Raw genomic sequence first — 13,388 nt, 5'->3', positions numbered from 1 at the left:
CCCAAATGGACCCACATCACCCACCACCTCGGAAATCTACACTGGCTCCCCATCCAGAAGAGATGCCAGTTCAAGATCCTCACATACATCTACAAAGCTCTGCATTATAAAGGAGCGGCCTACATCAACTTCCTTCCACCCGCAAGTCACCTGCACTCCTCCTCACTAGCCCGTGCGCACACCCCCTGCATCCGCCACAGCAGGGGTCACTTTTTCTCCTACATCGCTGCCAAGATCTGGAACGACCTACCCCTCCATCTTCGAACAGCACCCTCCCTAGTGGATTTCAGGAAGAAACTCACGACCTGGCTCTTCGTCGGAGACATCACACCCACGCTATACAAATACTGATAGATAATCTTCACATTCACTACCTCCCTCATTTACTCTTCACATTCTAGCCCATTATGTCACCAAAGCCTTAGCAACATTCTCCACTTCCCACACATCTCCACTCACCTGTCACTAGTCATAGTTCATTCTTGTCAAAGCTCACTCAGTAGTTCACCATGCTACTGGCATGGAGTGTACCATTATTTCACAAAACCATGACTTGCTTTTCATCTCAGAGGTTGGCTGACCCCACCTTCATTCACAACTCGGATGGTCTTGGTATCAAATATTGCATTGTTCAGTCCACCAACCAAATTCACACACCAGCTCATTCATAAGTTATTTTAGCCACGGACACACGTACAGCTCTCCAGCCTTAGCTCCATGAAGCTTCTCACCTGCTACTTCTCTGTCTCTGCCTCATCTTCAAACACAATTACAAACTACCAAGTAATAACATTAGTTTAATCAGAGAAATGAATAACACTATCACCAAGTCACCTATTAATCAGAGTAGTACTATCTACTTCGAGATTGCTATCTACATTTGAACGAACGGCTACGAAAATGAAAAGCTTACCATCTGATCCTCTAGATTTACTTAACATCACTCAGCACTCCAAGAAACAACCCTTACCTTAGACACCACTCTGAATCTCCTCATCTCGTTCATGAAACTTTTCCAATCTTCCTTGATGCTATCACCCATTACAGTCAACCCAGACTTGCCCGATAACTGCTCCTTTAAGGACTTCCCTGCAACACACTGACAAAAGATGTATCTTTGCTGTCACTGCCTTCTTGCAATAATTGCTTTCCATTGGTGGTGATGGGTAAGACCAAGTGTGTCTAAATTACCAACAGTAGGATCATAGTGTGGTAACGCTAGCAGGGTTTACATCTGTGGCAATTATTTAAAAATAGTTCAGTGTATTGACTCTTCTCCTGGTTTCCCTGTGTTATGAGATCATGCTAAAACCAGTACCATGGACTGCCAGCCACACTGACATTTTCACCAAGATAGACTAGAGAATGTGACTTGCTGTCGAGCTCTGAATTAATTAATATCTCATCTGGTATTCCTCATTGTTTATATTTTCATCTGTGTTCCCTTGCACGTTATAGTGCTTTTGACTCTGCTGCTTTATCAGTGATTCAGTGACTTCTCTCCACTTGGTCTGCCGCAGGATTTTAACCTTGAGAGGGTGCGTCTTCCCTTCCCTTTCAGCTAATATCCCAACGTTGACTATGCTCTTTGACCTCTGCTCCTATTGATACAGCTGTGATACTCCTTTGGTAAATAAATAGTGATTTCCAAAAGTACATCTTCCCATAGCCCACATATTGTCATGCTGACACCTTAGAAAAAAATGCAGTGTTCGTTGGAAATAGAGCTAAGTTTCATCTTCACTGCCGTAGTTTGACAGTGAAATCATAGTTGTCTTTTTATGGCTTCGACTTTCATTTTTTCTTGATGACTTGATATTCTGAAAACTTTGTCTAAGTGGGATACACTAACTGGATTAATAACTCGTTCAGTTGTCACCGAGGAGACAGAAATGGGGCCCTTTCAAGGTCATCATGTCATATCTATCATCATTCATTTGGCCATCATTCCCTAAACCCGGGGACTCAAGCTTACTGTATCCAAAGCTTTTTTCATTAATCCTTTGGCCTCATTGGTCAAATTTGCAAGCGACGGGGCTATTTGCATATTAATAGCACACTTTGGGAATCTACAAAGAGTTTAATAACCATGTTTTAATGACACTTTGCTGATCTCACCTATCCAGATCTCCCCTCTAAATGGCGTTGTTCCTTGCAGAGGGTCTAAGATGGCAGCACGTGCCTTCCTGGATAATTGACACTCGGCACTTGCTGCCATCTCCGCCAGAATTCCCATTGGGCTCTGGGGAACTATGTAATATATTGTACGTTTGCAGGGAAGAGCACTACCCACAAGGAATATTACTACCTCTCTGATACTTGGCCAGTAATCATAATCCCTTAATATCATGTGGGACAATAATTGCTGCAATTTCCATGAAATGAGTAGGTCACAAGTCACTGGGGAGTTCATGACCTCAAACATGTAAACATATGCATAAGGATGGTGGCTAAGTAAATTGTCTATTTATGAGTTTGTGAAGAATCTGAATAACGTGCTCTGTCCCCATAATCTAAATCTGTCGGCTCTTGCCATTTTTGGAATTTAGGTGTATAAAACGATTAAATGTACATGGATTCTGAAGGCACTGTAACCTCGAAATTGTTAATAGCTCAGAAATAAATTGCAGGACGATTCAAGAACGTTTTACTTGTTTTTATGCTGTCACCCATGTAATATATCCAGTTAAAAGCTTTTGTCACCGTTAGTTAGAATTACAAATGTACAATTTATTGCAGTACGTGCCTAACAAAAATATGTATTTGTTAACCAGACAGTGACGCACACTTGAGTGCGTAGCTAATGGTACTGTGTGATGTACTGTGAATTGAATGTAGACACTGTGGTATTATTCCTGCTTAATGATATAATCGATTGGACACTTTTTTTAAAATCTCTCATTGTAGCATGTTCAGAGGTAAATTTGAGTTTTGCTATCTTGGCCCAGAAAAAAAACATAAAACCCTTAAGGCGGTTAACACCCAAATTATGGCAAATATGTTACCCCGCTTTTTGGAACATTGCAAGTTGTGTTCACCAAGAAAAACAAATTGTGAAAAGCCAAACTCTCATTCATCTGTGAAGGATGCTAAAATTGTCTTGAGCCACTTTGCAAGGATGAAAGATTGGATGACAGATTATCAAAGGGATAGTTGTTTTAACGCCCGTTTTAAATGTAGGTTATCTTGCCTCTTATTTTAAACTTCTATAATTGAATCTAAACCTCCACTTTATTTTGAGGGATCCAAGTGAAGGCGAAGCCAGTGGCCGAGCTGACACCTCAAGGTGAGGAGCCACTCTTAATACTTCGCTGCTAGGCATCTTTGTTTGAATCAATATTCATTTTACTGTTGTGATCTTTGTTAGCAGTAGCAATAACCGTGTACGCCAATATTTCGTAACATATGATGATGATCTTCGCTTTTGAAAATGTATTCAGCTTGCATTTCAGATTTATTTGTTGAATTAAGGTTGTGACAAAAGGGGACTGGCTCAACTCCTATTTGGCTAATCAAAGTTCGAGGTATTCACTTATATTTTCTATCCGAACTCTTGTTCTGCAAATGAATGATGGTGTTTTGACTGGTGTGGGAAGTGACTGAAGCTCATTTTGTACACACAAACCTGAAGCCATTTGAAATTTGGCCTGTCATGCTGGAAACATGCTCCTAAATATTGGTTGATTAATCCACATCTCATTTCCTGTTTTGCCATTAAGGCCAATGGCCTCTTACCTGCGGAACCTGCCTAGCTGTGGCCTTTTGCCACTAATTCCCGAGGGCTTGCTTGTACAACAGTTCACCAGTTTCACTGCCTGTTGTTGACATAACTCTCAGGTTTCAGTAGCTTACTACTTCTGGTTTCGGTGTTTGGTACAGAACCATCCCATTCACGGTACTCTGTCCAGTATTATTTCTGGTGGAGCTCTTAGGAGATGATTGTATCAGTCAAGGAACAGGTCCATCCATTTATCCATCCATTTGTCTCACGAGCACCAGGAGTTGTAGGACGTAAGTAAAACCCTTTTCTGATGGATACACCTACCTGTGGATTCCTCACCTAAAGAATTCTACCCCTCGCGCCAGCCTCAATGGAAATTTCTTCTAGCTCTGCACGTTGACGATGACGTCACAATCGCCCGACTCCACGCGACGCCGCATGACGTCATCTAGGCAATAAGAAGCCCTCGTCGACGTGCAGACGTCAGTTCCCTTTTTTCCGTGCCTCCGAGTAACGGTTTTTCTTCGAGGCTCACAGGGAGCTACAGTTTCGAATGACGGTTACAATGTCGCAGCCAAGGAAATCCGGCTTTAAACCATGTAACCAGTGCGGGGGTCGGATGTCGGTTACCGATCCCCATGAGAATTGCCTCTGGTGCCTTAGCTCTGACCATGAGGTCGAGTCATGCGGCTACTGCCAGCACATGAACCCTAAGGCACTCAAAAAAAGGGAGGCAAAATTGTCCTTGGCTCGTTCCAAGAAAAAGAAGGAGAGGCATCATCGGATGGAGTCCTCTTCAAGATCCTCGATCTCATCATCACCATGGTGACTCTCGGCGCCATCACGGTTCCCGGCGCCAATCGAGCAAGGGACGGTCCAGTTCAAGATCGGCATCTCCGTCAGCTCTGCACCGTCCGACGTGGGAGATTAGCCCGACCGTCACCCCTCCACCTCCTACGACCCCGACATCACCCGGGTCGGTTTTCGAGGTCGAGCTTCCCCAAAGGCCAGAGGGCTCTCCTAGCCAGGAGTTACCTGGCCCCTCTTCGGCGTCTATGCTGGCACCGGTGCAGCAACAATACCCGGCTTTCCCGACTCCGGGAACGGATCCTGCGGCGTTCTTGAACGCCATGTTTAACATTTTTGCTTGCATGGCGCCGGGTGGAGGTCAAGCAGGTCCGTCTGGCCCTTTGGCCTTTAATTTGGGCGTTCCGGCGTCTTACAAATCGACGCCTTTTACTCCATTTTTGCCTGCTGCACCTGAAGCAGCGCTGATGCCCTTGACGTCGCCGAGGAGACCTGCTGCACCCGCTACGGCGCCGTTGGATTCGCCTCGGATCCAATCCACAGTCAAGGTTCCTGTGGAGCCGGAGGGTCCGGCGTCGGATGGATCCGAGGTTCGGCGCCGACGGAGAACTTCGGCGTCGGCCGACGCAAGTCAACGCTTCGATCTAGACGTCTGGCTTTGCGCCTGTTGGAAGAGGAAGAATATAGCAGGCAGCACCTGGAAGAGGGTGAGGTTTTGGAGCCTTCTGGTGACTTTCAAGGTCTTGATACGGCGAGTGGCATAGATACCTCCCCGGAGTGGGATCTAGCTTCCCCGGAGAGTTCACTGAGGAAGCTGCATCTTTCCACGCTGTAATTCGGAAGGCTGCAGACTTTTTAGACCTTTCTTTTCCAGCTGCGGAAGTTAAGAGAAACCTGTTGTCGGAGGTTTTGCATCCAACACCTGTAACGGCAGAGCCTCTCTTGCCCTTTAATGAGGCACTCCTGGATCCTATTAAAGACATCTGGAGGAAACCTGTGTCTACCGCTGCTGTCAACAGGGCGGTGGCTCTTCGCTATCGGGCAGCACCAGGTGATCCTGTGTTTCTCTCCAAACACCCGACACCGGAGAGTTTAGTGGTTCAGGCCTCCTGTTCATCCAGGTCCTCTCCTGGCTCGTTTCCCGGAACACCTGCGGACAGGGTATCGAAGAAAATGGACCATACTGCTAAAAAGGCCTTTTCTTCTTGCAGTATGGCCTTAAAGTCATCCAACGTGACCTGCATGTTGGGACATTATATCCATGCCCTTATGGAGGAAGCGAAAGGCCACCCGAACTTGTCCCAGGAAATGTTGCAGTTACTGGTGGATGCTCAGGCGGCAGCGACCCAGGTGATCCAGTCGGGATTGGACACTTCAGACTCGGTGGCTAGAGCTATGGGCACGACCATAGTTTCTAGGCGACAATCTTGGCTGCGTTCATCTGGCTTCTCGTCAGACGTACAGGCGACTCTCCTCGATCTGCCCTTTGATGGCGAGAAGCTCTTTGGAACAAAGGCGGATTCTGCTCTGGAACGATTTAAGGAGAGCAGAGCCACTGCGAGGTCACTAGGGCTTCAGTCATCTGCCTCATCCTCCTTTAGAGCTTATAGGAGGTTTAGGGGATTTAGATGTGGCTCCTCCTTCCGTGGCAGATTTCAAGGACCACAACAAACTGCAGCCACCCTGCCATACAGATCTTTCAGGGGCAGGGGCAGAGTCCAGACAAGAGGAGCCACCCAGCAGCACTCTGCCTCTTCCTCTTCCTCGGGAGGGGTGCAGCAAGGAAAGCAGCCGTAGTCCTCCTTCACTCCCTGTCCACTTGTCTCCGGTAGGGGGGAGACTTACCCATTTTCTTCCGATGTGGGAGGTTATAACATCGGACTCCTGGGTCTTCAACATTGTGAAGAAGGGGTACGCTCTTCCCTTTCGGGAATTCCCTCCTCCCTTCCCTCCCATCCTTCTGTTCGGAAGACCATCTTCTCCTATTACAACAGGAAGTATTCTCCCTATTGGCAAAAGGCGCAATAGAGTTGGTTCCCGAGCAGGAGAGGGGTCAGGGCTGTTATTCAAGATACTTCCTGATCCCCAAAAAGGATGGTCGGTTGAGACCGATTTTGGACTTCAGGGCTTTGAATTGGTTCCTCAGGCAGGAAAAGTTCAAAATGCTGACCCTTTCACAGGTTCTTTTGGCGTTGAACGAAGGAGTTTGGATGGTGTCTGTCGATTTGCAGGACGCATATTTTCATATTCCGATCCTCAAATCGCACAGGAAGTATCTCCGGTTTGTGGTGGGATCGCAGCATTATCAGTTTGCGGTCCTCCCGTTTGGTCTTACTTCAGCACCTCGAGTCTTCACAAAGGTGATGGCGGTGGTAGCGGCAGAGCTCAGAAGAAGGGGGATAGCGGTATTTCCCTATCTGGACGATTGGTTAATCAAAGCCAAGACTCCGGAGCTCGTGCGGCGACATCTCCAGTCGACAACTCAGTTGTTGTACGACCTGGGTTTTTCAGTCAATGTACCCAAATCTCACCTGGAGCCCTCTCAACGCCTCCTGTTCATAGGGACAGTATTGGACACGACATTGAATCAGGCCTTTCCTCCGCCCCAACGGGTTTAGGACATCCAGGCATTGATTCCAATGTTCGAAATGGAGCGGTAGTTCCAGTCCTCAAGGTCCTTCGTCTGCTCGGTCTGTTCGCTTCTTGCATACTGTTGGTCACTCATGCACGCTGGCACATGAGGGCTCTTCAGTGGTGCGTCCGCAGGCAGTGGTTTCAGCACAAAGGGGATCTCGAGGAGTCAATAAAAATCTCCAGAGACACTGCAGTGGATCTTCAATGGTGGACAGCGGTCGACAACCTGTCACAAGGAAGGCCGTTCTTGCTGCCTTCACCAGTGGCCACAGTGGTAACGGATGCTTCCACTCTAGGGTGGGGAGCTCATCTGGGGGACCTGGAGGTCAAAGGCCTTTGGTCTCCAGTGGAACAGAGGTTACACATCAATCTGTTGGAATTGCGGGCAGTACGTCTGGTTCTCAAGGCCTTCCTCCCTTCCATTCGCGGTCAGTCAGTCCAGATTCTGACGGACAACACTACCGCGATGTGGTATATAAACAAGCAGGGAGGAGTGGGGTCGTATCTTCTCTGCAGAGAAGCTCTTCGACTCTGGTCCTGGCTTCAGGACCACAAGATTTGCTTGGTAGCACATCATTTGGCCGGAGCTCTGAACGTGCGTGCGGATGTTCTCAGTCGACGCACCTCGGCCGACCACGAGTGGCGTCTTCATCCAGATCTGGTTCTGTACATCTTCCAGATGTGGGGATATCCACAAATAGATCTGTTTGCAACTCAAGAGAATGCGCAGTGCCCGCAGTTTTGCAGCCTCCAGTATCCGGTGCAAGGAGCTTTGGGGGACGCGTTTCCGATGTCCTGGAAGGGTCAGTTGCTTTATGCGTTTCCCCCCATACCCTTGATTCCTCGAGTTCTGAGGAAGATCCGCCAAGACCGAGCCCAGGTCATCTTAATAGCTCTGGATTGGCCAAGAAGGGTGTGGTATTCAGACCTTCTCCAACTCTCTCAGTGCCCGCCGCTCCGTCTCCCTTACAGGGTGGACCTCCTCTCGCAGTCGCAGGGGCAGATTCTACACCCCCACCTCCAGAGCCTGCACCTTCATGCCTGGAGATTGAACGCAGTAATCTGAGTGCTTTTTCTCTCCCACCAGAAGTGGTGGATGTTATTTTATCGGCCAGGCGACACTCCACCAAATCAATCTATGCAAGTCATTGGGCTAAATTTACATGCTGGTGTGAAGAGAACAGAATTGATCCCTTAAAGGCTCGTTTATCTGACATATTGTCATTTGCTCTTTGTCTGGCACAGAAGGGTTGTGCGATTGCCACAGTCAAAGGTTATTTATCTGCGCTGTCTGCTTTTCTGTGCCTTCCTGATCAGCCATCCCTCTTTAAATCTCCTATTGTTTTCAGATTTTTAAAGGGACTCACTAACAAATTTCCACCATCACCATTTGTTATGCCTCAGTTGGACATTAATTTGGTTTTAACGTTTTTAATGGGGTCCCCATTTGAACCGATGCATTCTTGCTCTTTGCGGTTGCTAGTTTTCAAGACTGTTTTCCTGATGGCCATAACATCGGCCAGAAGGGTCAGTGAGCTTCAGGCTCTTAGTATAGAGCCCCCATACCTTTCTTTCTTTAAGGACAAAGTGGTGTTAAGGACCAAGGCGGCTTTCCTTCCGAAGGTTGTTACACCCTTTCACCTGGGGCAGTCAATTACTCTCTCTTCCTTTTACCCTCCACCTCACCCATCCAAGGAGGAAGAGCGGCTCCACCGGCTGGATCCACGAAGAGCGCTGAGCTTCTACGTCGACAGGACGAGGGAGTTCAGACAAGATGATCAGCTCTTCGTTGGATACGTGGGGAAGAGGAAAGGTAGAGCGGTCCACAAGAGAACGCTATCCAGGTGGGTCATTCTATATATTAAGATTTGTTATTCTTTGGTGAAGAAAGAACCACCTGTGGGACTTCGTGCCCATTCCACCAGGGCTAAAGCAGCTTCATCGGCTTTGGCTAGGAGTGTTCCTGTGGCTGACATCTGCAGGGCGGCGACTTGGGCATCCCGCCATACTTTTGTCAAGCACTACTGCTTGGATTCTGAGGTTAGGAGGGATGGCCATTTTGCTAGCTCGGTGCTGCAGGATTTCTTGGTTTGACCATTCGGGCACCCACCACCGGAGGTTATACTGCTTAGGTGTATCCATCAGAAGAATAAGTTACTTACCTTCGGTAACGCTTTTTCTGGTGGATACAGTAACTACCTGTGGATTCCTCACGGTCCCACCCGCCTCCCCGTTGCCTGGCTGGTCATACCATGAAATCCTTGGGTGAGCATCCTTTGCCTTTTATATATGTATATATCTGATTCATGTATATAGTTGTAATATCTGTATATACATTTCCTTTTCGAATTTAGATAGCTCAAGTAAAACATGTTTGGACTTGACTGATATATATTTTACTCTTCCTTAGAGCAATTATTACTGTTATTTAACTTTATTTTATTATAATAAATGTTCTATTTTCATTCATTTGAGATGAATATGTTCTTTTTAGGATCAACCTGTTCGCCTCTATGGCACGTAAAGAAAATGGTGATAACTGACGTCTGCACGTCGACGAGGGCTTCTTATTGCCTAGATGACGTCATGCGGCGTCGCGTGGAGTCGGGCGATTGTGACGTCATCGTCGACGTGCAGAGCTAGAAGAAATTTCCGTCAAGGCTGGCGCGAGGGGGAGAATTCTTTAGGTGAGGAATCCACAGGTAGTTACTGTATCCACCAGAAAAAGCGTTACCGAAGGTAAGTAACTTATTCTTCTGATCAGTGCCATAGAAGAATTCTTACTGAAGTGTACATCGTCATTCCATTTGCCCTTCCAGGCAGGACCCTGAGCTGTCTTTTAGGAATAACGCCTCAGTCTTCTGCCCTCAAATTGCCTTCGTAGCCTTACAGTAAGGTTGTGCGTAGCTTAATACAAGGTCCGCCCAAGGTGGCTTCTCTGCATAGGTTGTTGAAACAGCCTTTTCAAGGCCGAGCTGAAACTACCAAACACTAAAGGCATTGATCCGCCAAGATTCAATGCTGTCAAGCCCACCTGACTCCCTGTGTATTATAGGTTCCGGCATCAATGACAATGGAGCACATGGTAATACAATTCCATTACAATGCTCTAAAGACTTTCAGTTTTATCTGATGATACCAGCACCACAAAGTTGTGAATGTGAATTATTTAGCTTTGCTTGCTTCTTATTCATTGGCTTTGTCTTCCTCTCCTTCTGCTTGTTCTTCTCCTGAAGCATTGCTTTTTTTTTACCATTCTGTTGATTGGCTAACTTGTATCCTTCCACTGCTCACATTCAGGGAACTATTTTTTTCTTTTTTATTAATAATTTCATGAAAGTGCTTGTCTTTCCTTGTCCTCTCTCGTATTGTGCTGCTCACACCCCTTCCAACCCTGCCCAGCTCAGGTACGTGGCCCCACCTGTTGCTCCCTCTTCACCCAAATCTTACTCCGTCTTTTGCTTCCCCACTACTCTCTGTAATTGTCATATTTTTAGGGAGGGCCTGGCAGTTTCCATTTGCTAATGGGACACTCCTCATTGCCTTAAGTGTTTTTGTGTGCCTCCTTTGCTCCTTCACACCCACTCCCCAATTACCCCCCCCAAATTCACTTCCTTCCTCACCCTTATTCATTGGTTTGTTCATTTATTGGGCGGGCCTTCCATTTGCCACTTGCTGCCAGGCCACTCTCTCTAGGAAAAGTGCTTTCATACAAATACAATTTTTTTCTTTTTATTCACCAATCTAAATTGTCTCTGCCATCTTAAATATTTAAATTAAAAAAGAAAATGTAATCTACATCATTCCGTAGTCACATGTGTGCCTGGTGTTGCATGCACACATTTGTCCTGTCACATGCATGCATGCGTCCTCACACATGCACACACCCACTAAAGTACACGGGCGGCAGCCAGTAGGTCAGCAAGTTGAGACCTATTGGCTTTGCTAATGCTTGTTATATCTGCTCACAATTTAAATGTGATATTCTGTCTGGGCTTTTCTGGCGAGTACCTTCTATGAATTATCGGAACTCTGGCTTAATCATGGTTTGCCTCTAGTTTGTTGAAGGGGATTTTGCTGTTTCTGCCCAGGGCTGCAGTTGCTTCCCTTGATACTACTAAGAATACTCAGACGACCAGAGCAGCCCTAACCTTGGGTTCCCAGGCTGTTTCCTGTAGTGACTACTTATTTTGCTTGATAATATCCCATTTTTCCCAGCAGTAGCCAGTGTGGTGGGTCAGCTCTACTGCCAATAATTCGCCATTGAACTCCCCCATCCTGCCCCCAGACAGCTGCACTTCACCTGGTTCCTCACCCACACTCGTGAGATGCTGCTGAGAAAATTTCAAACATTTTTGAATTCTAACATCACAACATTGTTTTAAAATAACTTGTTAAACAGATAAATCCAGCTTATCAGGACCCAGTGACTGACAACCAGCCCGAGATCAATTTGCACGTTGACCTTCATCCTGATATTTCAGTTTTATTTACCCTGATACCTACGAACACTAAACCCCAAATTATTGAAGCAAGGCATAGAGTATTGATCAGGAGGCGAGTGTAGTACAATAATTTGTGCCACTTGCATATAGGCATTTGGCAGCACACTGCATGGCAATCTGCAGAACGATAAGAAGAAGGAGGATGCTGCACCGTGCAGTGTTAAGTATTGGACACCCTGGAGTGGAGACAGTTGCATATTTCCCAACTAGCTACAGATGCCTGGCCTTGTATGTTTGGTCCACATCTAGCCTTAAAAAAATTCTCAAAGTTTCTGTAACAGTAGATCATATCTGCCACCCATTCTGCAACGAGGGGGACTGACTAAACTTGGGGTGGCTATTGGTTGTGCTCGCACTGTAGCATGTAACAGGAACTTGTTGTACAGAAGTACTAATCGTGAAAAAAACCCAAAAGGAAGTTACGCGTCAACCTGCACACTCATCACCCCAACCAGCTGCCAAAACTTTCCTCCACGCTTCCAAGAATAAAGAGGTCATTGGGCAGTGTCACACTAACTCTATACAGTTGTCCTCTTCAGAGCTACATCTGACATGTTGCAAGACAGGATGGCCCATAGTTAACTAAGTCTTAGAAGAGATCTTGTGGCCAGTATTTTTCACCTGTTGATTTCGAGCACATAGGTACCCAACCTGTCGCCCTATGGAGTCATGAAGTAGAATTTTGACCAATGCCTCGGCCGTTAGTGGCTTTGGAGATATAATAAAAGACAGAAAAGGGGCCATTAGGAGTCATGGCCAAATGTTTTTATTGTGACTCTGATCGTGTGATTCTAGAAAAGAAAATGGGCCGAGGAGCCTACCTGCTCACCTAGTCTCTGCAAGGAACCTCCCACTCTGGCCAAGCATCTTGCCCCAGGTGTACTTCTGAGCTTTTAACTAGCATTCTGTATATATGTTCTGTGATATTTCAGCAATCGCCAATTATTAAATGTAGGTGTAGAGAGCCCCTGAGAGGCCAGGCAAGAGCTTTTCTGATGCCTTGCTTAATGGAAGGCCACTAGTGGATCCAGAAGTTTGGAAGAAGACCCAGCATGGGCAGTTACCTACATGGTAGGGGTAGAATGGAAGGCAACTGCCTGTCAATCTCAGCATGTCACAGGCACTTATTAGTTACAAACCAGAACACTGCTTGGAGGGGTAGGGTGCTCTGGTGATACCTACACATATTGGGTGGACTTACGTGTGTGTAGGCCAGCCCACTGTCACGACAGCTAACAAAAGCAAAATGCTTTTCAAGACAATCAAGCACCGCACCAGCCCACTGCCAGACCCTCCTATTCCTCGCCTCACTAAAAGTGCAGTGCCATGCCCCTCTTCTTCACTGAAAAGATACAGAAAATATGACAGCACATTGACAGCCACAACTTCATCTCTTACACCCACCCCTTCATGTTGAATCCTGCAGTGGTCATCCTTCAAAACCCTATCTCTTGCAGATCTCGCCAACACACTCAAATCCCTCAAAACCACTTCTTATGAAGATGGAATCTTACTGACGTCCTTCATCAAATCTCCCTCAGGGGACAATCTCTTACCCTTACATACCAATGATAATGCCTCGCTTTTTCAAGGCATCTTCCCAGAAGGCAAGATCCTCCCACTCCTAATGAAACCTACTCCTTTGGAGACCTCACTAACTACTGGCCCATCACTCAGTTACTATTCTTTGACAAGATAATTGAAAAAGCAGTCTATATTCC

General features: G+C 46.6%; 1 protein-coding gene across 4 annotated transcripts in view; it reads left to right on the top strand.

Moving 5' to 3' along the window:
• The window catches only part of MARK1 (microtubule affinity regulating kinase 1), a 355,979-nt gene that overhangs the window by 320,804 nt on the left and 21,787 nt on the right, over positions 1-13,388 (top strand). For 2 of the 4 annotated variants that reach the window (XM_069233864.1, XM_069233863.1), the window contains exon 17: positions 3,242-3,286. The exons of the other annotated variants lie outside the window; for them this stretch is intronic. In XM_069233864.1, coding sequence (XP_069089965.1) covers positions 3,242-3,286 — 45 coding nt within the window. The remainder of the gene's footprint in view (positions 1-3,241; positions 3,287-13,388) is intronic. 4 annotated transcript variants of the gene reach the window in all.

This window comes from Pleurodeles waltl, chromosome 5 (assembly GCF_031143425.1).
Source record: "Pleurodeles waltl isolate 20211129_DDA chromosome 5, aPleWal1.hap1.20221129, whole genome shotgun sequence".
Lineage (NCBI taxonomy): Eukaryota > Metazoa > Chordata > Amphibia > Caudata > Salamandridae > Pleurodeles > Pleurodeles waltl.
The sequence above is the reverse complement of the archived record's forward strand: the minus strand, read 5'-3'. Positions and strand labels throughout refer to the sequence as shown.